This window comes from Equus asinus, chromosome 1 (genome assembly GCF_041296235.1).
Source record: "Equus asinus isolate D_3611 breed Donkey chromosome 1, EquAss-T2T_v2, whole genome shotgun sequence".
Lineage (NCBI taxonomy): Eukaryota > Metazoa > Chordata > Mammalia > Perissodactyla > Equidae > Equus > Equus asinus.
In genome coordinates, this window is record NC_091790.1 from 123845183 (window position 1) to 123870354 (window position 25172).

General features: G+C 43.0%; 1 protein-coding gene across 7 annotated transcripts in view; it reads left to right on the forward strand.

Moving 5' to 3' along the window:
- SASH1 (SAM and SH3 domain containing 1) overlaps nt 1–25172 on the forward strand; it is a 300314-nt gene that overhangs the window by 112838 nt on the left and 162304 nt on the right. Inside the window, exon 1 of one of the 7 annotated variants that reach the window (XM_070506931.1) lies at nt 10442–10701. The exons of 4 other annotated variants lie outside the window; for them this stretch is intronic. In XM_070506931.1, coding sequence (XP_070363032.1) covers nt 10591–10701 — 111 coding nt within the window. In that variant the 5' untranslated portion in view covers nt 10442–10590. Of the gene's footprint in view, nt 1–10441; nt 10702–10901; nt 11221–25172 lie in introns of those variants that run through there. 2 more of the 7 variants (XM_014850638.3, XM_070506953.1) reach the window with 2 other exon arrangements.

A 25172-nucleotide genomic window follows, 5' to 3' on the forward strand; every position in this document is an offset into this window, starting at 1 on the left:
CATTTGACACAACACGGATGGACCTTGAGGGCACTACAATAAGTGAAATAAGTCAGACAGAAAGACAAATACTGTATGATACCACTTAGATGTGGAATCTAAAAAAGTCAAACTCATAGAAACAGAGCAGAATGGTGGTCATCAAGGGCTGGGGGTGGGAGAAAAGAAGAGATGCTGGACAAAGGGTACAAACTTCCAGTTATAAGACAAATAAGTTCTGGGGATCTAATGTACAGCATGGTGATTGTAATTAACAATAATATATACTTGAAAGTGGCTAAGAGAATAGATCTTAAATGTTCTCACCTCACAAAAGAAATGATAATTATGGGATGTGATAGAAATGTTAGCTACTATTATGGTGGGAGACATTTTGTAATGTATCAAATCAATATGTTACACATCTTAAGTGTACACAATGTTATATGTCAATTATATCTCAATAAAGCTGGGGGGGCGGTGGCCAGCCCCGTGGCCGAGTGGTTAAGTTCACACACTCAGCAGCCTGGGATTTCACCGGTTCGGACCCTGGGCGCGGACATGGCACTGCTCATCAGGCCACATTGAGGCAGCATCCCGCGTACCACAACTAGAAGGACCCACAACTAAAATATACAACTATGTACTGGGGGGGATTTGGGGAGAAAAAGCAAACAGAAAAAAAAAAGAGAAATTGGCAACACTTGTTAGCTCAGGTGCCAATCTATTGCCTAGGGTAGTAGCATGACTCATAAAAGTTGCCTTGTCTCAAATTTCACCTTCTTCTAGGCTCTGCATTGCCACCATTAATTAATTAATTTGGACACTTTAACACTTCCCTGCTTAAAACCTTCAGTGACTCCATATTGCTTATATCACACACATAACTGGTAAGATGTAATCAAAATTTATCACACATCTGCATTTCTACTCTGCTTCTTTGATTGGAAGAGAAAGGGGCAGAGTTACAGTAAAGCACAATACTGGAAGGTGTCTAAATAAATAAACTCCCCACTCCTTGCTTGGCATACAGGGCCATCCATCCCTGTTACTGCTTCCTGCCTCTCACAATCTATCCCACCTTCCAAATGAGGACTTCACACTCTGTTTAAATCTTCCAGCCTTTTCCTTTTGACTGGAATGCTTTTCCTTTTCCTTCCTTGACTGGCTGGTGAACTCTGTGGTCTTCAAATCATTGACAAGAATCACCTCCTTTGTGAACTCTTCTCACTGTCCACCATGTTGACCAGTCTCTCCTCTGAGCACCTCTTGTTGTGTATGTGTGACAGGTAATTACTTTTCTATCTCTCTCACTAGATTAGGTGGTCCTGAAAACCGGGGCTGTCTTTTGTCGCTACCTAACACGATACCAGCTGTAAGTGCACTCAATATTTATTGCATGATGAATGAATCAACCAATGATGGACACAACAAAATCTCTCTAATTTGAAACAGTAAGAGAAAGACTAGTCAAATTATAGAATATTCTCAAAGAGTACAAAAAGTAGTACAAATTGAGTGGCTTATTTAGAAAAATTATACATTCAGTATTTTATGGTACATTATTTTTTTTAAAGATTGGCACCTGAGCTGAGATCTTTTGCCAATCTTCTTTTTTTCCTGCTGCTTCTCCCCAAAGCCCACCAGTACATAGTTATATATTCTGGTTACAGGTCCTTCTTGTTGTGCTATGTGGGGTGCTGCCTCAGTATGGCTTGAGGAGTGGTGCCATTTCTGCACCCATGATCCGAACCGGCGAAACCCTGAGCCACCAAAGTGGCAGAAGTGGAGTGTGCAAACCACTTGGCCACGGGGCCAGCCCCATATGGCACTTTTAATCAGCTTTAAAAGCTTACTTTTGAGCCAGACCTGATGGCCTAGTGGTTAAAGTTCTACAGTCACTGCTTCAGCAGCTGGATTTGCTTCCGGGTCATGGAACCACAACACCTGTCAGTTGCCATGCTGTGCCAGCGGCTCACATAGAAGAACCAGAAGGAGTTACAACTAGAATATACAACCATGTTTTGGGCTTTGGGAAGAAGAAAAAGAAAAAATTAAAAGATTATGTTCTTATGTTGGGTAAACGTCCTCCAATTTGTCTAGGTTTTATCCAGCTAATTTGGTTAGTAAACTTCTTTGTCTCTTCCTCTCATAATTCAAATCTGCCCAGCCTGGGATGAATGCTCATGAAGTGTGATTAGCTGGTCTAGATTAAAGTTGATTTATTTATGGATTTGCCTGTGAATGACTGATGTGTCTCTTTGCTATCTGTTAGGTTTAGGCTCTTAATTTTGCCTTTCAGTAGTTATTACAGAAAAAAATAAAATTTTCGTACTGGCATTTTACTGTTTTTTATTTGCTTGATCACTAAAGAGTAGGTCTTTTTTGGAGAATTCTTATCATCTATGCTACTGTTGAAGAATTCTTCAGCGAATGAAGATTTGTATTTTTCATCTTTTTTTCTTTCATGTGTGTTCTATTTAGACCAGGAAATTGACATTTCAGCTCAGAAGACTTAGGCCAGATGTTAGTCCACTGGCTGAAAGATGGATTTCCTGCCCCAATAGGTGACCTCTGAAAGCAAAATAGGCTTTTTCTTAATGGATAGACTGTCCGAATGACCTCATTTCTAGAACAAGGGTCCTTTGTTAAGTGTCTCTTTGCTATTGGAATCAACATCATCTGATTTTTGAGAACATTCATTAGATAAAGAGTAGCCAGCACCTAGTTGTTTCATTTATAAGGCATAGGAAAAAATTATGCCTAGACAATCCAGTTTTTGTTCCTTTAAAAATATTTGTGTTCATCAAGAGGGAAATGGTGCAGAAAATCTGGTGCCTGTTTATCCATATTAATATTTCTTTTAGATTTCAAACCTCATTCAGCACTAACCATAGGAACAGAACACGTTATGTGCTTCCCTAAACAGGGAATTGTCTCACTAAGCTGGACCAAGGCACTATTTAAAGCAATAGCCATGACCCCAATGTCCTGTCACTCAAATGACTATCTCCATATGTGAGAAGCTCATTGAGACATTCACATGGCGCCACCTCTTTTGATGAGTTCTTCACCGAGTTCATTTATTTATATCTTCAATTGTATAAAGTGGCTCAGAAAAACCGAGATCACTGAGCCTTTGTGCGTGTGTGTGTGAGTGTGTGTGTGTGTGCGAGTGCACCCGTGCCTCTGTGTGTGCCACAGGAAATTCAGTTTGAAAGAAAGTACCCAGAAGAGGAAAATGGCTTTGAATGACTTGGGGGGAGCCTGAGAGACTTACTATACAGGGAAAGGAGGGGCCTTAGATTGCGTGCGAAGGAAGATATGTTTCTGAGATCCCAAAATGATAGAATTTTATAGCTGAAGGGGAAGTTGAGAGATTTTTAAATTTTCTTTCTCTCTCTTTCTTTCTTTCTTTCCGTCTCTCTCTCTCTCCTCCCCTCCCCAACCCCTCTTTTCTTTCTTCTTTCTTCCCTCTTCACTTCTTTTTTCAGGAATAGGAATAGGCCTGTGTCTTTTTAACAGCCAGAGACAAATTTTACTAGTATAAAAATCTTGCTGCTTGTAATCTAACGTGTTAGCTTCTCCATGAAAAATCCAGAACAGAATAAAGCAGAGCCATATGCTGAGTTTACACCGGCTGGCCAGTGCATCTAACACTCATGGTTCTTCCTCAAGTAATTTATATAGTAAATACATGACTCAAAAAATGAGTAGTAAAAAGGATATCACACTTTTCTTTGTTTTAATGAGTGAACACATATTTTTCCCAGCACGGTTTACTCAGCTCAATGCCCCCTTTTTTTGGTCATACCCAAATGTCATTAATCATAAATTAACTTTTTTTGTTGTTGTTCAACCAAGGTATTTTGGATAGTACTTCAACTCTGGCTAAGATTGTAATAATCTTCTACGGTTACCAGGATTAATGATGTGAGTGAGAATCTTTTATCCTATGTACATAATATTATGGCAACTCAAAGAAGCAGAGCAACAGTTTCAACTGGAGCTTTCGAATTTAGTGGAGGGGCCGACTCAGTGGCCGAGTGGTTAAGTTTGCGCGCTCCACTGCAGGGGCCCAGGGTTCAGATCCTGGGTGCGGACATGGCACCGCTCGTCAGGCCACGTTGAGGCGGCGTCCCACATCCCACAACTAGAAGGACCTGCAACTAAGATATACAACTATGCACGGTGGGGGTGGTTTGGGGAGATAAAGCAGAAAAAAAAAAAAAAAGATTGGCAACAGTTGTTAGCCCAGGTGCCAATCTTTAAAAAAAATTAAAAATAAATAAATAAATAAATTTAGTGGAGAAAAATATTTTTCACAAGTATGTTTAAGCAATAGAGCCAAGCAGGCATTCTCCTGGGGTAACGTTTATAAAATAGACAAGATTGATGAAACAATTTGGTTGGTGGGTGATATTTCTCAGCTGTGCTGCTAAGCCTTCTCTTGCATAATTGAGAAATATTTAACATAATCTCTGGTCTCTTATTAACACATTTCTTTATTGTTTTGTGACACCCTCCTAAGCTAAAAAGATAAATAGCAGGGAGCATGATTCCAAAGCTCGTCCCCTCTCCACGCTGCCTTTTTTTCTCCCCTTAAGTGTCAGATTGCTCTCGCATAACCTCACAGCTCTCTACAGGAGACATTGCTCTCATCTGAATTCAGAAGTAATTTTACATGAGTTGAAGTCTTTTAGTTCTTTGCCTTAAACACTGTGAATTCAATGTTGGCAACCCACGCAGAATTTTTGGCTCCTTGTCTATAAGATGTCTTACCAAATAGTTCAGAATCCTTGTCTTTCAGAATTACAAATGGCTTTAGAAATTATCTAGTCTCACCCTACTATGTAAAATGAAATCTCCGTCATGGTGCTGTTATGCCTGACAGGATAATTCCCAGGCAGAATCTTGGTGTTTACATAGTCTCAACACAGAGGAAAACTGAACTGGCTAGGCTGGCAGCTTTGCTTATCAGAGTGGAAGAAGAGATTTCAGAGAAAAGTATTTATAGCCCCGCATCCCCACTTCGCTTATTTACTTTTTCTCCCTAGCCTGTCTTCACTTTGTTCTAATTTCTCTTTAGTTTGCTCTTAGCTCTTTTCTCTTTTGTCTGACTCAGTACTCTGTGATGAAGGGGCTTTTAAAGAAGTAACGCTTTTGCCTGGCTTGGTTCACCTTTAAGGCATTTGTGGAAAAAAATTTGTTTGGGATTGTCAAGGGGAAAAACATTTTAGCATTTCAGTCTTTCCTTGCAGTTGGTTCCCTGAGGCACTGGGAATGCCCTGTGAGTGCCAGGGAGGGTTACTGACTGTAGCCAAAAATTAATTGAGTTTATCTATTTTCATTACTCAATTTCAGAAGGGAGTATGGTAAGAGAGAAGTTGAACTCTCTATAATCTTTCAGATTTAGTCGCTGCTTAATCTCATAAGTTCTCTGCAGAAAATGTGTTGTCTTTTTAAAATAGGAATTCAAATGAAGCTGCTTTCCCAAAACATGTACTATTCTTATGGATAATACATTTTAATTCCAGTGTTGAGTGTCTGCCCTTTAAAACCAAATATCAGATTTTGGCATCTTCATTCACTTATCTCATGACAGTTTCTTTTACCAATTAATTTTTAAAAAGAATCCATTGGTACAGTTTTTCAATATATTCTATTTTCAAACTTCACATTTCCTCAGCAATGTATTTCCTTGTCCTTATTCAGACATGCCTATAGTTCCAAGTGGCTCAGATCTGAGCAGATATCACAACTGCCTGGGGGGAGGGGCTTGTTAAAATAGAGATCTCTGATCTCTGGTCCCACCTCTAGAGTGTCTACCTCCATAGGTTTGGTGGGGGTGGGGCGGGTGGCACAAATTTGCATTTCTAACAACTTCCTGGGTAATTCCAATGCTTCTGTTTTGGGGTCCACATTTTGAAAAGCGCTGATCTAGATAAAATATTGTAAGAGACAGTGGTAGTATGGACTAAGGCAGTGGCAGCAGAGATGGAGAGAAGTGGATGAATTTGACTTATATTTAGGAAGTACAGGCAACAGGGTTTATGCCTGGTTTAGATAGGAGTGATGGCGAGGGATGGGAAGGAAGGAAGCAGGTCCCCGAGGTGGGTAGCTTGAACAAATGATTGGACGTAGCAGAGTCCTGAAATGGGAAACGAGCAGGGTGAGAGAATTGGATGGTGGTAAGAAGTCATAAATTCTACTTAAAGTTTAAATAAAATACTTTTTAAGTGTCAAGAACAATACCTGCCCTAGAGCAGATTTTTACTAAATGGTATCGTTATTTCTGTTATTACTACCTTTATTATCAAAACTGAGTCGTCCCCATCACCCCACCTGCCAGAAGTGACCTCCCCAATTCATTACTCAGCAGCCATATTCCAAGGCATTACTCCTTTGTGTAATCCAAGAGATTTAGGTACGAACAAGGACATTTCCTGTTTATACCTGTCACCTCATGGTATGAGCAGATTGAAGAAGGAAGAGCAGAGGGTGGGAAAGGTTCTAATTCATAGAGAATTATTGCACATTATCACAACTACCATGTTAAATAGGTTGAATTAGCCCACTTTACAGATGACATACGTAACTTGGCCAATGTTTTATAGAAACTTGAGCGAAAATTCAAACCCAGCTCTGTTCCGACCCCATTATATTTGTACTTTCTACTCCAAACTCTACCTTCACTGCCAAGCAATAGACTGGTTATCTTTCTTTTTTTTTTTTAAATCTTAAGATTTTATTTTTCCTTTTTCTCCCCAAAGCCCAAAGCCCCCTGGTACATAGTTGTGTATTTTTAGTTGTGGGTCCTTCTAGTTGTGGCATGTGGGATGCCACCTCAGCGTGGCTTGATAAGCAGTGCTGTGTCTGCACCCAGGATCCGAACCCGTGAACCCCAGGCCACTGAAGTGGAACGTGCACACTTAACTGCTGTGCCACCGGGCTGGCCCCTGATTACCTTTCTTAAGACCTAAATAGGTTGCAGGTAACACCCTGAAACTTCTAGACTAGTGGCTAATTTTAAGCTTCTGTAATCCTGATTCCTAGTAAGAACAATTTTTTTTACAAAGCAAGACAGTATTTACATTTATATGTATATGTGTGTATATGTGTACGTTTGTGTTGAACACATACATGCAACAATATGGCTGAGGCTAATTTTCAAGAAATAACGCTTATTGAGATAGGTACATTATCAGTATTTACTCTCAGTGAATGCATTGTCATAGTTTTCAGTCATTGCAGTAAATGTTTATTGGGACCCAGGGAATTGATTGAACAATCAACTTTTGGGTCTCTACTAGATGTTTGGAAAATCCTCTTCTAGATCCCTTACCTTCCTTGGAATTCACTCTCCATTGTAACAATTCCAATGAGCTGGACGAGAGAGAGCCCTTGATGGAAAGGAAGAAGGGGAGAGGATTCCTGTTTGCTTTCTGTATACACATTTTTTTTTTTTGAGGAAGATTAGCCCTGACCTAACTACTGCCAATTCTCCTCTTTTTTGCTGAGGAAGACTGGCCCTGAGCTAACATCCATGCCCATCTTCCTCAACTTTATATATGGGACACTGTGGGGGCCTGGAATTGGCCACCCCAAGATATGTCTCTTTGGCATGAGGATTATTTGGGGCTGATTGTTTTTAATAAACTGCAGACAGAAAAGGAGGCTCTGAGGGGTGGAACTTGCTTGCCTTTTGTTAGGAGACATTTACATTGTAAAGGAAATCTCCATCTGTAAAGGTGCCTCCCTCTCTGTACTAGGAAGAAGATGAAGAAGATGGGGATGACCTTATCTCTAGAAACTCTTAATCAATGCCAAAGGCAAGGACTTAAATCTGCATAATAGTCTTATTCCTGTTTCTGGTAACCTCCTGTAACTGACTCTCCCCACCCCCAACATCCTCCTTTGTCTTTAGCTGGATATGATATTTAAGGTGGGGGCTTCAGCCATTTTGGCGAGTTGCTCAGCTTGCCTGAGCTTCTCCCATGTACGCATGTTATAAAGCTTTGTTTAATTTTCTCCTGCTATTCTGTCTCATGTGAATTTAATTCATTCTCTGGCCAGAAGAACCCACAGAGGGTAGAGGGAATGTCTTCCTCCTCTATAACACCTACTACAGCATGGCTTTTGCCAAGCGGTGCCATGTCTGCACCGGGATCCGAACCGGTGAACCCCGGGCTGCCGAGAAGCAAAATGTGTGAACTTAACCGCTGTGCCACTGGGCTGGCTCCTGTATACACATATTTAATGGTCATCTACACCTGCCTACCTTGCAGAGTCTTGTGAGAATCAAATAAATTACGGTACAGATGAAAGAACTTTTAAAAGTAATCAAGTTGTCTGACTTTGATTCTGCTCCATATACCTGTGTTCACTTGGACTGATCATTCATGTTCTCTGGAGCCCATTTCTTCATCACTTCTGAGGCCCTGTCTCATCCTCATGGGATATAATTCTATTAGAAAAAGCTCTTAGTAATGGTACCCTACGGGACTCTGAAATAGTATGATGATGTTCGTGATGCTGATGATTATTCTTCTGTACTTTGTTAAAAAGCTCCGGAAGGAATTTTTGGAAGTAAAGATTGACATGAACGAAAAAGACTCAAACGTGGGAGAAGTAATCAGACTCATTTTGAGGAGACGCATCATGAAATGGATGAGTAAAAAGGTTCAGCTTAGTTTCTGAAGTGGTCAACAAAGTTACTCATGTTCTACTAGTAGAAAAGTGACTACTCAAAATTGTATATTTATGCACAGACAGCAAAATTATAGGTACCAACATCCCCCTCCGCCCAAAATATCTCCTTATCCGTTTATTAGGGAGCATCAGGAAAAGGAGCTTAAATATCTAGAGTAAATGGATTTTTACATGCGCCAAAATGCTGGCTCAGGTTTAAGCATACTGATATGTGTGTACGTGTTGTGGCTAAAAAGTACCTATCTTTACATGATCTTGAAATACAAGGTCATCTCTGAGGAGGTAGGTGGCAATTAAGTGTGGCCTTGCTTCATCTAGGATGGGGAAACTTCAGGCCGAAAGGTTAAATGCTTCCCCCCAGGTCATCTGATGAGGCAAGAAGACCCACTCATCATAGGTGCTGGAGACTCGGCCCTCCCTCCACCCACCCCTGCCTCACCCCCCAGTTTGCCTGACTCCTTGCTTGGTCACCTGCCAGAAAGTATTTATGCCGAGAACAAGCTGATCCCTGGTAGAGACAGCTCAGTTCTTCATATTTCCTTGACTTTAATAAACTACCATGTGGCTAATAAATTGAAATTCTTAAATATACCAGTTAAATGAACTCTAAAAGGTTATTTTCTCTTTTCCTATCATTGACTTATATTCATATCTTTAAAATGTAATAATAATAATTTTTAGAAAGCGCCCCCACTACTTTAACTCAATTTATTTGGATTCCCAGCATCTTAGAGCACGCATGTGGCCTAACTCTGGCATCAACCCAGGAAAGCACCAGGCCTGGTCATATTGACTCAGCACCCAGCACTCTTTCCACTTCCACACCATGTGCCTCCTTCCTATCAAGCGAAAACTTTCTCATTCTTTTTCTTTCCTTTCAAAAATATTGTCATCGAGGATTATGCTTATACATTTAATTACTTTTGCGAAAGTTTTTAAACTTTGAACTTTTCTGTAAGGACGATTCATCCATTGGCACTGAATGATGCTGCCAGTATTAATGCTTTAGGTAAGGGCATTTCAAGGATGTGCTCCTATCTCTGCCTTTTATGTGGGCTTAGAAGAAAAAAGCAACGACAGGAGAAGCCTCCCAAACAAGCAAGCACTCTCTCCCTGGGGCACCTCACCTGCTTTTTGTAGGACTCAGCCCTTTAACATAGGGGCCAGTTCCTTGTGGTTTCTGAACTGTTTCACAACGTGATCAATCACCAAATCAAATGGGACATGTATTGCCATCTCCCAGGGGAAATCCTCTAAGTGGTTTGTAAAGAAAGAATCACAAAAGGAGGACTACCTCTGGAGAACTATTTCCCTCCTAAAATAAATCCGTCATGGACCTTGTTCTTGGAAAAACACACAGGGCCCCAAGTGTGTGTTGGCTAAACGGCTACAAGCATAACATTTGGTTTTGAAAATGGCCCTTCCCTCCGTCCTTACTGTAAAGGAACCATTAAAACCCAAAGCTCATTTGCTCTCATAAGCTGACACCCTTAGCGATGCCTGGCATCGTGGGCGCCCAAGAACCAAAATGTCCCCACTCCTAATACCAACGAGACAAACGACGGCTCGTGCCCCGGCCTTCACAGTGGCTTCTCCAAGTCTTGGCTGACAGAGGCAGAGCTGTTGTCATTCCTTAGATCCCTTGACTTCAGGGCGAGGTGTGGATGGGAATGACATCCCTTGCGAACTCTTTCGGCAAGAGGAGCTTCAACATTAACTTTCTCGCGTTTCTGTGGCCCAAACTGTTTCGGGGAAGAGCGCGATGGGAAAGCTGCGCAGGCGGAAGACGGCCGCGCGGCTGCTCTTTCAACAGGCGATTTGTTCTCCCGTCTGAAAGAGCCTGACATCAGAGCACCTTTTGTTGCTAAACGCTTTCTTTCGCATCGAGGGGAGAGAGTCATGTGGAGCTGGGAGAGCTCATTTTCAAGAGAGGGGTCCCGGGAGCTCCTCGCCAGTTCCGGAGGCACCGCGCTCACCCCCGCGGGGCCCTGCCCAGACTTGCTAGAAGAAGTGAGTCGCGTGCCTTAGTTAGTTGGTCCCCGTCACAGGAAGAAACGCCTTTGCAGCCGCTTTGACTGCTCCCGGGCTGCCCGAATTCCCCGCCGTAAAACTCGGTGGTGCGAACTTCGCCTCCCGCTCCCCCGCGGCCGTGTGCCCGGGGTGGGAAAGTTGCTGGAGTTGTCAGTTGCGCGGCCGGCCGCCACCTAGAGCCGAGGGGTGGGCGCCTGCGAGGGCCCCCGCGGGGTCGCCGGGGCCGCCGGGGGATGCGGCGCGGGGGTGCGGCTCGGTGACGCGGAGGGCGGGGACCCGGCGCCCGGGGTCGGGCGCGCGCGCTGCTGCGGGGCGAGTGCGCCCCGGGGACCCGGACGCACGGCGGGCGCGCGGGACGCGGCCATGGAGGACGCGGGAGCAGCCTCCTCGGGGCCGGAGCCCGAGCCCGAGCCCGAACCCGCGCCGGAGGAGCCCGAGGCGGGCGCGGGCATGTCCGAGGCGTTCTCCCGGCTCTGGACCGAAGTGATGGGCATCCTGGTGAGTTACCTGGGGCGGGGGGGCGGGTCGCGGGCCCCCGGAGTAGGGCAGCCCATCTGCGACCCGGTGCTCCCTTTGCGCTCGCCGACTTGGCAAGCCCACTCCTTGGAGTCGTCCATCTCTTAGAGGGTTAAATACACACGGTATAGGATTTCAAACCCTAATGAAAAAATAACCAGCCACAGATCACATCAAAGATATTTTTTCAACAATCGAGTGTGACATTCAACAGTTTAATCTGGGACACCTGCTGAGAAGTTGGTGTGGAAAAGACTAGAAGAGTCCTGCAGAGAGGAGATGTAAATAAATAGTATCTGGCTGGTGTGCTTTCACAGTTGGATCTGGGACAAGGCTGATGTTACTGGTGTTTATCTCTTCACTATTTGTTGCCTGACCACGAGAGGAAGACCACCATCTCCTTACTCAGAATCACCGAGGAGATGACTGTTTCTTTGCAGTTTTTCAACTTGTAGGATTACAGGATGTTTGTTGTTATCTGTTTGGGACTAAAAACAATAGGACTTATTTTGCTAAATCTGTATTGTCATGTATTTTGAAATGGTCAGTAGCTAAAACCGCCCATGGGTTTGGCATAATTTCTGAAAAATAGTTCTGGGAGGAGGATGAAGCTTTGACTTGCTCCGGGCTCAGTGCCCTGAGGAATTGGTAGATTTGCTTTGGTGGAGCTTTAAGAAGGCAGGTAGACTGGAATCGGATGGATGGGGGTTATTCCAGTCAGACATCTGAATCCACACATAAAAAGCCAATTTTAGTTTAAAGATTTGGAATTGACAGTGTGTCGATCATCGGAAAAGATTTACTTTGAGATCTTTTATTTTTCTGATGGAAGGAGGTGTAGTTTTTAGAAAGAAGCTCTTCTCTGGGAATGATGAATGGTGTACCATTTTTAACACAGTACTTAACTCTTGGACTTTGGAGTGAGTTAGCCTGGGTCAAATCCGAGCTCGCCCATTGACTGACTATGTGACCTTGGCCGAGGTCTTCAACCCTGCTGATCTCCAGTTTCATCACCTGAAAAGTGAGGCAAGAAGACTGGCTTCTTCGGTTTTGTGAGATTTAGCTAAGTTGATGTATATGATGTGCTCAGCATTCTGACATATAATAGGTGCTCAATAAATAGCTCTATTTTTTCCCTGCAAATAGTTTTGTGTCTCACCTTTCCAGGCACCCTTCAGCCCCAGTTACTCTGTTTGCAGGCCTCCCTTGGTGTTTATGATTGTTCCTGTGCAGAGAACCAGGGAAGGTTGGTCAGAGATTTCTCTCTGCTCTTCTCACCCTTGGATATTTCAAAAATGTGTAGTTTTAAAAAATTTAAAGCCTTCAGATTTTGCATTTCTGAACATTACTGATGAATATAGGCCTTCAGTGAAATACCAGAAAACCCAATGAACTTCTTAAAAGTTGTTCTTGTAGGTTGTTTTCACCCCAAGTTCCTCCAGCAGGACGCTTATCTTGTTATTGCTTGCTTTGATCCTTCTGTAAATTTTCAGCCACTGAGAAAGTTGGTTGGATAACATCACATTGCCTCCCTGACTAGGGCGTGGGCTGGGGAGGGGAGAGTTGGAGGCTTCACTTAAATGGAAGTATAGGCTCGGGTTGGTGTTTTTGGGGGGCAGTTGGCAGGTCGCACTTCCCGAAGATTTGCTTGCCTTCCCTGACGGATTCCGTGCTGTTGGCTCAGTTGTAGCAGGGCCGCGTGTTCTCTGGCTGGGTTAAAAGATGGGGTGGGGCTTGAAAGGCTCAAACCTGTTATTCAAAGCGCAGATGCAGGAGAAAAGAAAATAGGTCCTTCTTACAGAGCTAACAGTTCATTGTGAGGCTGGAAAGAACGTAAAGATGGTCCCAAACTGGTTAGGTTCTCCCATATTTTCCTGTCTTCCATACAGCCTTCTTTTCTTTGGGGTGAACGTGGGCAACAGGACTGTTCCTTAGTAAAATTCAGCTGAAGAAGACATGGGTTACCCCTCTCCTTTTACATGCCTGTAGGACGTCACCGGGTTAAAAGGAAAGATCTTTATTCTGCTTTTGGAACGCTGTCATCCAGGTGTTTATAAGAAACTGTATCTTTGGGGGACTCTATCAAGACGCAAAATACAGTTGACTTTCTCTGTTCTTACTGAGATAAAAGACATCATTTCCTTCATTTTATATTTAAAATAGGGGATTTTGCCGTCATCTATCAGCCTAGACAGGTGAAGTGACTTACCAGTGACTCCTAGACATTGCTGGTGCCAAGGTCAGAAGGCCCCCCAGCTCTCTGAGCCCCACCAGCAGGGAGCCTGATGCCAGGATACTCCATAGTTCACTCTCCAAGATCAACTTAGGAGAAAGGTAATTACGTCCAGGATTTTAGGAAACTGCTCTCTGGAGGATTCTTTTTCAACACTGAACTTGAAGAAAAGAGTAGAGGAGAGGGGAATTATACATCTAAAAATCATACGGAACAGATTTCAGGCCCTGTTGCTACTTGATTTTTTAGATTCTTGTAAGCGTGAAAATTAAACCTCAAAGCCTATTGGGGTCAAGCTTTTGTAGATGAATGAGCACAGTCCCCCTTTTCTGACAGTGAGGAACAGTGAGTGGCACTGGGCAGCCGGCCCTCAGGTTTTTGCCGGTTCTAATCCAGGCAAGGATGTCGCCTCAGAGGCATAGATCTCAGTAAATACAGGAGGGCTGTTTGAGTTCATCAGGACACATTTTGCATTTAAATTAATTCAGTCCTGTGCCATTCAGCACCGACTAGTTGCATTTAGATAATTGTTAACAAAATGCTTATTTGGAGAAGAAATAATAGTATACTTTATGGCATGAAAATGTTTGAGCCGTGCCATGATGGATAAATGCTAATAAGGGAATGTGTAAACAGATATAGAATTAAGAGAAAATGAGCTTATAAAAACACTGGATTGTGACTGCCTGGAGGAAGGGTCAGCCCTTCCACTCGTTTTTTTAATCTCCAATTCCTGGACTTACTGGGTGCTGAGAACAAGGTTTTATTGAATGAAAAAGGAAAAAAGTATGTATTGCTTAAATGTAGCAGCCACATTAAAGTGCAGTTCTGTAGACTCAGGTACTGGCTATAATGGGGTGCATTTATGAAGACATTAATAAATTCCGCTCATGCTGAAGCTGCCGCTTCGGCAGTTTCGTATGCAAACGAAAATCCTGGCACTTCCACTGGAAGCAGTAATGGCAAATTGCGAAATGTTTGTAAACCCTGAGCCATTAAACCGCAGGCTTCTTGGGAAATGTGCTGTGCTGGTCTCTCACTCTGCAACATGTGGTCTGCCTGGGGGTTCAAAGCATGTCACCTTTCACGATGACATGCTTAGACTTCTGAGAAGTGAAAACCGTGTTACAATCCTCTGGAGTTGACTCTTTTATCTTCACTCCATGACTGCAGACAAAATGGTTCTTTTTTATTGTTGTTGGGGGAGGGTAGTTGTTTTTAAGAGTAGGAATTGCTAACGTGGTTAGATAGGGTTAGATAGGGTAGATCGTCATTTTTTCAGCACTGATTATCCATTTGGTAAATTGTGATGGTTCTTAGAGTTTTTCCTGTAGAACTTGAGGCCGCCTTAAAGCACAGCCAGACTTTTAAAGCTGTTTGTTCACTGGGAAGCGAGGGGGAGGGAGTAAGTGCCTATTGTTCGCAGGATCCTGCAAGGCGCACCTCCCCCAAACCTTAAATTTCCTCTGGTCCCAGCTCTGTTCCTACAGTTTACACCCATTTCCTAGCAATGCTTAGAAAATACCCATTGTATAGAGAGACTCATACCCATTGTATAGAGAGACTCGCGACCTTCCTCCACTCTGATTCCTTTGCAAGCTGCCGAAAAGTTTGTGGTAGGTTTCAATCCACAAAACTGTTGTCTATCCTGTCTTGCTATTTACTGAAGTCTTTTTTTTTTTTTTTAAAACAAAAGATCCTCCTTTGCTTTGCAGTTTTAGGCAAAGTGTAGAGGAGGGGAAACCTAGTGAGATCCCCAGGGGCCTTTAAAATGCAAACACTCCTTTGAAAGCGGTAATTGACACATTCCTTGGGTGGGGACTGACTTCAGCCCATCAACTAATAACTGAATTAATTTTAGCTCTTGGAATTTGAGACAGCCCCAGTTTCAAATATTCTGACTTCATCTTAATTTTCAAGTTCCTGTTAGCCGACTGAGAGCCTTATGGCTTTTCTGTGAGGAGAAGCTGCAGGATGATGTAGCCGGGAGGGACTGAAGAGCCTGGAAGCCATCAGCTCCTTTAGGGAGGAGGAACGGAGGGGCTCAAGGTAGCAGAGTAGGGACCAGCGTTCTGGCCTCCGGATTTTTAATTCTTTGCCAGAGATGAAGTTAAGTCTTTCCTAATTCTGCCTGGGGTCGCTAAATCTTTTGCTGTCAGAAGAGACCCCCCCACCCCAACCCCAGGGCCGGCCTGGTGGCCCAGAGGTTAAGTTCGCACGTTCTGATTCTCCGCGGCCCAGGGTTCCCTAGTTTGGATCCGGGGTGTGGACGTGGCTCCGCTTGGCATGCCATGCTGTGGTAGGCGTCCCACATGTAAAGTAGAGGAAGATGGGCACAGATGTTAGCTCAGGGCCAGGCTTCCTCAGCAAAAAGAGGAGGACTGGCAGTAGTTAGCTCAGGGCTAATCTTCCTCAAAAAAAAAAAAAAAAAAGAAGAGACCCCTGTGCTAAGGTGAAGGACTTTAATGCTCCTCCTCGTCCTCCTTTCAGCCTTCATTTTCCATTGTCCACCTGTACGCCTTCCCTCTTCCACCTGGCGTTTTACTGACATCCTTGTTTTTCAGCGTTTACTCCAAATTCTGAGGCCAGAGCACAGCTCCATGGGGAGGGGCAGGAGGCTGCGTCCACAAGGACTGAGTTCTCGTGCTGTGCTGGGCACTTCCCATCCTTACTTACCTTACTTGGTCATCTCGTTGTGACCAGTCAGTATTTTTGTTACCATTTTACAGTGGAGAGGTAAACAAGCGTATCCTAAATCACACAGAGACGAAATGGAGGCGCTGGGATCTGGACCATGTGTCATTCCCCTGAAATTACCTCCGGGTTGCAGTTTTATAGTTCATTCTTTCATGTATCTATTGAGACATTTATTGGTTGTGAATCTTCTGGTTTAAGCTATTGAGCCTGAGTGTTAGTGACACATGCCCCTGGCTTCCAGAAAGGCCTGGTTTTTCAGGAGGAACAGTAGCAGCCCCACCATCCGTCTTCGAAATGCCCAGTTCCACGGTGCGGTGGGCAGAGTCCCGGAAGGCGGCTGGAGCAGGGTGCTCAGGGAGCCTGGGAGGCAGTTCCCAGGAATGCTGTTCGATGAGGACCCTGGCAGTCAGAAGGTTTTTCCCAGAGAGGCATTCTTTAGCGAGGGTTAAGGAGAAAGATAGAGGAAGGGCCTTCTGGGCAGAGTCAAGCGGAGCTAAGATGGGAGAGGACAGAATGGTGAGCTGGGCAGCAGCCTGGGACTGCTGAGGTAGCTGGGGTCATTCTGGAGGCCCCAGTGAGAAGCCACTGCAGAATTTTAAACTGGCATGTGACATCATCACTCCTGGGTTTTAGAAAAATAACTTTTGTGGGTGAGGAGTTGGTGATAAATTTGGAAGATGACTTTAGTGATCCAGGTAAGAGAAGATGAGAGCTCAGACTAAATGTTTCTGAAACGGATCAGTTATCTATCTGGCTTCCGTTAGTCGCAATATTTTACTGAATTTCTGTAAGTAATCAAGGATTGCTCCATGGTGACTTTCTTTTGGGTAACTCTTTTAAGCTCAAGGGTACACTGGGCTAATGCAAGAGATTTTTAGAAGTGTTGTAGTCTTTGTGACTTTTTTTTCATGCTAAAGAAAAAATATCTATCTAGACACAGATGTATGTACACATAGCTACTTACCGATCTCTGTACTAGAGTGAATGGTGTGGTTCCTTAAAGAGGGAAATTATTGTTTTAATGATATGCACACAATGTGGAAGCTAAATGATCTTTAATTCCATCTTTTAAAAGCTAATTCTAGGGGGCAGCGAGGCAGAGGGAAATATTCAGTCCAGCAGATTGATTCATAAGCACATCTTTTGCTCAAGTTTACAAATGACATGAGGAAAATCTGTAACTAGTTGTTGATGAAAATAATCCATAACCAATCTATGAATGAAAATTTGGGTGAGTTTATTCTGAGCTAAAATGTGAGGACCATGGCCCGGGGCCTTTCTTCCGGAAGGAAGAAAGGGCACCAAAGAAATGGGGTGCACAGAGTGGTTATACACCCCCAAAGAGGATGTTTCACGTATGATTGAAATGTCCATTTTACGATAGTCACAAGACTGCTGTGTTGGCACAGCGATTGATGGACACAGCAGGTGGGTCTGGTCTCTTGATGGACACAGCAGGGTGGCAGGTCTCTTGTCTCTAGCTGGATGGTCACAGGTGAGCACAGCAATCAGTTCCTAGTCTAAGGAAACGTGCTTGTCCTTAAGGAAATGCCCATGTCGGGGGAGGTTGCACCTTTATCTTAAGGGCATTTGTTCTTGCCGTAGTGAATGTTTAAAGCAGATATACAATGCGTGCTCAATGGCCATGTCAGGCCCTTTTGGAAAAAATTAAGTCAGGCCGAATTAGGTTTATACCAAATGGCTCCCTTATGTACTCCAATGTATCCTATTGGTTGCCATTTCTGTTTGTCATAGTAGTTTATCGAATATTTTATTTTTAGAGTGCTTTCTGCTTTCTCCTTAACCATCATTATCCCACTATGATGTATGATGTGCTTACCTATGGTTTGCACACATTCTTACTATTTTCAGTAGAAATGATATTGATCTCAAAATAGTGAATTTAAATGGATGAGGAGGCCAAGGGTGTAAGAATTAACTATGCCGTTTAATACCAGTGAGTATAGCCTAAGACTAAGACTAGAATTAACCAAACCTTCAGATTAATTTTGAGGAAAAAATGTGTATTGTGACCACTTGGGTTTGTCATTTTTCAGATGGTAGGCCCATTTATTTATTAATTTACTTTTGGTAATGAGACCTGAAAATGGTGGGTCTGTTCCTCATTAGCTTTGCTCCCAGCCAGCTGTCTAGTGTCCCACCTTTGTTCCATGATGTTTCACCAGATAGCGTTAATTCTTTATGAGACCGGACGCTTTGTAGAGATAACCTCTCCTATTTTTTCTTGCGTGTCAAGTCCCGTAATAGAGACAGCTCCAGCATGGAGACTGGGTACCCAGGCATTGTGGTATCTCTGAGACTCAGAAGACCAAAGCTTGATAATGGGATGGTTTTTCCTCTCTGTAATCGGCATTCCTTCCTTTCTGAAGGGATCTGCTATTGTCTTTCACCTTTTTAAGATGATTGGTGAAAACATGGATACGTTTGTGTTGTTAATGAACGCTCTTCAGACTATTGTTTCTTGTGTCCATGGAGATCCGTTGCAGCTCTCCGTGGCGTCTGCGGTGCGGATTTGATTCATGGTTGGTTTGGGGCTTCATCCACTGATAGCTGCTTTTACAGCTGGCAGCGAGTGAGGAAGGTCCAGCGTGTCTGCCCATCCCTCTGTACCTCACTGTGGCTTCATTCTCTTTCCTGGCGTGCAGATAATAGTGGAATTAAAAGTGAAGGACAAAGGAATGCTTACAATTGTAATTTTAACTAAAAACGCCATTGAGCAGAATAAAAAAATCCTAGTTGATTTTTAATACTTTTGGCTAACACTTGCTATCAACCAAGAATTTTTTTTTTGATAAAAACAACTATAAGCTACCCCTACACACCTGTAACAATGTTCAGAATCTGGAACACTGGTAACACCAAATGCTGAAGAAAATGTGCAGCGCCAAGGAACTCTTTCATTGCTGGTGGGAGTGCAAAATGGCACAGCCACCTGGGAAGACATCTTGGCTATGTCTTAGAAAACCAAACAATCAGCAATCACGCTCCTTGGTATTTACTCAAAGGAGTTGAAAATTTATGTCCGCACAAAAACCTGCACGTGGATGTTTATAGCAGCTTTAGTTATAATTGCCAAAACTTGGAAGCCACAAGATGTCTTTCAGTAGGTGGACAGATAAATAAACTGTGGTACATCCAGACAGTGGAGTACATTACTCAGTGATAAAAAGAATTGAGCTATCAAGTGAAAAGACATGGAGGAAGCTTAAATGCACATTACTAAGTGACAGAAGCCAATCTGAAAAGGCTTCTGATTCTGACTATGTGACATTCTGAAGAAGGCAAAACTATGGAGACACTGAAAAGATCAGTGGTTGCCAGGGGTCGGGGGAGATGACTAAGGGCAACATGGAGGACTTTTATAATGGTGGATGCATGTCGCCATAAATTTGCCCAAATCCGTAGAGAGTGAACCGTAATGCAAACTGTGGACTTTGGGTTCTTAGGATGTGCCAATGTAGGTTCATCAGTTGCAGCAAATGTACCACTCTGGGGATATTTGTGTTTTTTCTAACACCGCCGAGCAATCCTTCAGTTCTCAGCGGCCCACAAGTTTAACTCAATTCTGACGCTGTTTACCTGGAGATACTGTCAGATCCCACAGGTTAAGGGCTTAGTCCCAAGACTGCCCCTGCTTCAGATGCCAATCGCAAGTCCCGTGCTTCTGCCCGACTGGCTATAAATCAGAGGTTTCCCATGACCCCCTCTTTGGGTTCGATTAATTTGCTAGAGGGGCTCAGAGAACTCAGAAGAACCAGTTTGCTTACTAGATTAACCAGTTGACGTACTAGATTACCTGTTTATTATAAATGGATATAACTCAGGAACAGTCAGATGGAAGAAATGCAGAGGGCAAGGTATGTGGGAAGGGGCGAGGAGCTTCCATGCTCTTTGGGGCACCAGCTTCCTGAATCTCCACGTGTTCACCAACCCGGAAGCCCTCCAGATCTGTCCTCTTGGGTTTTTACGGAGGCTTCATTACATAGGTATGACTGATTAAATCACTGGCCATTGGCGCTCCAGCTCAATCTCCAGCCCCTCTCCCCTCCCCGGAGGTGGGGGTGGGGGTTTGTTGTGACAGAAAGTCCCCACCCTCTAATCACTGGGTCTTTCTGGTGACCAGCCCCATCCCGAGGCTATCTAGGCCCCTCCCCCAGGTCAATTATTAGCATAAACTCTGGTGTGCTCAAAAGGGACTCCTAATGAATGACAAAAGACAGTCCTATCACTCAAGATGTTCAGATTTTTAGGAGCCCAGTGCCAGGAATGGGAGGAAGACCCAGTGTATATTTCTTATTAAAAATCACAAGGTCACAGTGGGCGATATTGAGAATGGGGGAGGCTATGCATGCGTGGGGGCAGGGATATATGGGAATCTCTAGGTACTTTCCTCTCAATTTTGATGTGAATCTTAAAGTGCTCTAAAAAATGGTCTTAATAAAAAAGTAATATCGATAAAAATTTTCTCGAGTTTTAAACAGGAAAAGAGTAACAAAATTAGAACATTTAGAAACAAAAAAAATTTAAACATCTCTTAGAAAAGTGAAAGGTCGTCTTGTAGAGCAGATAAGTGCAAAGAAAGTAGACTGGATTCAAATCCTCGCTTCAACATTTAGTGGACATGTGACTTGGGTGATTTCCTGTGCCTTGGTTTCCTCATCTGTAAAATGAGCCACGCACATCGTTGGGTCTTGTGAGATTAATTGAATGGCATATGGTCAACAGATCGTAAATTTGTTACTATCAACTATTAATAGTTGAGTGTCCTTTAGTCAGAATGTGAATTAACTTCCCTTCACTTTTGTCTTTAAATGAGGGGATGGTCTGATTTCACGTTTGATTTAGGATTGATATTAACTATTGACTTAATTTATGTCAAATGCCCTTTTTAAAATACACAGTTTAAGAATTAAGAATAAATGCATAAATTGCTTCAAAGCATTAAACTTGAGGTTGCATGTTAGGAAATGGTGTTAAAAATATTTTCTATACTCGAGAAAAGGTATAAAACTTGTGAATAGGTGGAGTTTTCTGGAAGCAAGAAGATATTGGTAATGAAAACAGATTTTCTGTTTCAATGGTGTCCAGATTACTATTTTCAGTTCTCTTGTGACTAAGTAGCACAATAATGAGATCTGTTTAATAGTTGACTTATTAGAAACATGTAAAATATTGAAGGCATCCACTTAACTAATGATTTTATTTTTTGAGTGCTGACTCATGTGAGTGTACTAAATCTATCTTCTTTGTCTTGAACTTTTTTGTAAAATATTTTCCCAGGCTTTTATTGAATTAACTGCTGTTGCTGTCTGGGTTGTCAATCACTCATTCTGGATCTTTGCATCTTAATTAGGAGTCTCCAGTCTCCAATCAGGTATTTATAAGAGGATTACATGTTAGTGTCCACAGATCCCAAAGCCACCTGCAAACACATTTCAGTGTGAATATGGTAGAAAGTGGGATCCATTGTGGATTGAGGAAGAATTGTAAGCTGGTAATCAATAAATTTGCCGCTTATGTACATTTTTATTTTTGGGTAACTTTCTTATGCATCCAAAGAAAACCTGAAGAAATCTTTGGGAAAGTCCATAAAGACCACAAACATTTTATGCTGGAAAGATAAAACATTTCTTTTTTAAAGCATTTTGTCATTAATTACAGTTTTATTGAAGATTTTCCGCGAAAGTATAGCATTAGCACATAGTCTGCTGGGGCAAGGTTGTGACTGCCTTCTGCGGCGTGTTGCTCCTGCTTACGTAACATGTGGTGTCCAGGTGGGAACTGAATGAAAGCCCCTCATAACACTCGTTCCTGGTAGTGATTTGCCTTGATTAAGACATTACGAAATTGAGGCTGCGTGATGAGCATTAAAGTAAATAGGTGTGAAATGATTCATAAATGATACATGAAAGATACAGCAAAATCAGTGTGATGCAACTTTAGCATTAGCAAAGAACTATGTGCTGTTTCAACAGAACAGAATGTCGGATAGAAGCCCCCACGTTCTGTGTCAAAGACCTCTAGCCTGTCACATTACTGAAGGGCTGCGCATTCCAGAGCCTGTGTCTTTAGGAGGCAGGATACCTGCCATGGTGAAAGAGCTTCCAAAGAAACTGGGAGGGGAGACAAATAGAACTAATACACGCCTTAAGCATCAAGAGATTTTTAGCATGTCACATCCTGTACTCCTAAGATGTACTGCCGTAGAGATTAGATGATGATATTTAAATTGGTATAATTCCTTGTACTTCAGTGTGTGTCTTTACATAGATTGACTGGTTTAATGCTTTTGTAGCTACCAGAAACCCAGTCTTATTGTCAGCCGGTATTCTTTAGCCAGATGAGTGAGCTAGGGTTCCTGTTTTTCTTTTCAAACACACTGAGATTTCATTGCCCACATTTTAATAGTCATAATTCAACAATTGCTGGTTGGTTTTGGCTCCTGCAAATTTTAGGCTTCCATGTTCATCTGTGAAACAGAGGTGAAACGCTGAAGTTGTAGCCTTGCAAATGTTTGGTCCGAAGTAGACCAGACCCAGATGGATGTGGGCTCTGCTACTGTTTGAGCAGAATTTGGGAGTAAAGCCAGAAAGTGACTTGCAGTCTGGGATTTCCCATTTTCCACCCGGGCTGCCTGGTCCCTGGGGTCTTGGATGTCATAGTGTGGGGACAATGTGGTGTCCATTCAAGACTTGGCAGGCTCACCTCTTCCAAAGAGGCAGAGAGAAGCAGAAATGTCTGGTGTCTCATTGCCTTTGCTTGCCGCGAATTCTAGAACAGCATGACTTTAGTTCTCATGATTTCCGGTTTGTTCTTCTAATTGTGGAAAAGGTCCCCTTCCACAACACTGGGAAAGGCAAATTCTGTTGTCAGCCAAAAAGTTTTTCAAGCTGCAAAGCAGTTTGGTTTTATAATATTGGGTTCAACTTTTTTTTAAAAAAGCAAGATTTTTTTGATAAACCTATTGTTTGTATACCTGTGGACTTACTTGCAGACAAGTTTGAGGGTGTTCTGCTTCAAGTTCTTACATATAGAAGAAAATTCAGGGCAAGAGTTGCTCACGGGCACTAGGTTAACAGATAGTTCCAGAAGATCAGCCAAAAACCAAGTGAACATGCCAAAGCAAGATTGGTTTGGATCTTGACTTTGCTAGTTAGGTCAAGAGAAGTAAGTGCTGAATTACGCAACAAAGTTGGCAGTGAGGATTGATGAGGTTGTTGATTTGGTAGAAAAGTGACTTTGCAAAATGAATGGGGGGTGGGGATGGTGACGCGCCACCTTCTGTTCCATGAAGGTCCGAATTTTGAAAACAAGCCTTATTAGTGCAGAGAAGAGCATGCTGGTGTTGTGATTTACAGTGACTGTTGTACAAGGAGGGATCCAGCCAGACTCTGAAATATCTTTTAACACTAAGAGTGATCGGGCCGGTCCCGTGGCCTAGTGGTTCAGTTCGCGTGCTCTGCTTTGGTGGCCCAGAGTTTCACCGGTTCTGATCCTGGGCGTGGACATGGCACCGCTCATTAGGCCATGTTGAGGCGGTGTCCCACATGCCACAACTGAAGGACCCACAACTAAAATATGCAACTATGTACTGGGGGGGGATTTGGGGAGAAAAAGCAATTTTTAAAACAATTTACACTGAGTGATCACTTTTTTTTCTTTAATTTAAGTCACTACTCCTTAGACAATTAGCAGTCACTTAATTGCTTCTGTGGCTTCTGGTTTTCTAATGCTATGTCTATCTATTGTCCTTTATGGACTTTTATTTTGAGAAATATAAGCATGTATTCTTTGTGGCAATGTAGGGAGAGAGTACAGGGTAGAATCAACTTTTTTTCTGCAAACCAAAGGAACTTAGAAATTCAGTTGTCAGCAAATTCTTTGGAAGACTTCCTTTACTGATACCTACAGCTGTACATTCCGTGTTTCCTTGATGCTTCAGAGCTCAGTGGAGAGAACAAAGAACATTCTACAATTTACTACCCTGTCAACCTTTGGAATTATTTCTTTTCCCAAGGAGTTTGGAGGTTATATTTTTATCTGATAGTTGGAATATTCTTCTTTGAAATGTGACTGCCATAAAGACTTGTTTATAAAGTCTTTTTAGCAAAGATGCTGTGGGGCAGAAAGGCTGGATGACCTAGTGATAATCATAAGAGTAACGTGAATGTTAGCCGCTGATAGTTATTGATCGTGTACTATGTGTCAGGCATTGTTCTAAACTCTTTCCATGCATTATCTCATTTTATCGTCCCATTAACCCTGTGAGGTGGTTTTATGGGTTGAAATAGGTCCCCGCAAAGGAGAAATGTAAAAATCTTAACCTCTGGTATCAGAATGTGACCTTGTTTGGAAATACGATCTTTGTGGATTTAATCAAGTTAAGATGAGGTCGTTAGAGTGGGCCCTAATCCCATGGGGAAATCTGGACACACACACACACACACACACACACACAGTAGAGGGAAGACAGTGTGAAGACACTCGGGGAGAACTCTTTGAAGACGGAGGGTTAGAGTGATGCATCCATAGGCCAAAGGATGCCAAAGATTGCTGGCAAACCACCACAAGCCAGGAGGAGGCAAGGAAGGATTCCCTGCGGGTTTCAGAGGGAGCGTGCCCCTGCTGACGCCTTGATTTTTGAATTCTGGGCTCCAGGACTGTGAGACAATAAATTTCTGTTTAAGCCACCCAGTTTTTGGTACTTTGGTCCAGCAGCCCCGGGAAACTGATATAGGTGGGTACTTTACCTCCTTTCCACAGGGGAGCAGCTGTTGAAAAAAGGAGGAAAGTGTAGAGAGCAGAACTTTTTCCAGTTTTAGCACTTTGCATGGCCAACATCTTGACCAGCAGGAAAAGGAAAATTGAGAAGATAGATAAACAGTGAGTGGCAGTAAGAACCTGGCCATTGCAGCACAGACACCTGTGTTTGTTGGGTGTGGGTGGGTTCCCCTAGGGATGAGGAAGACAGAGTCCTCTAGTC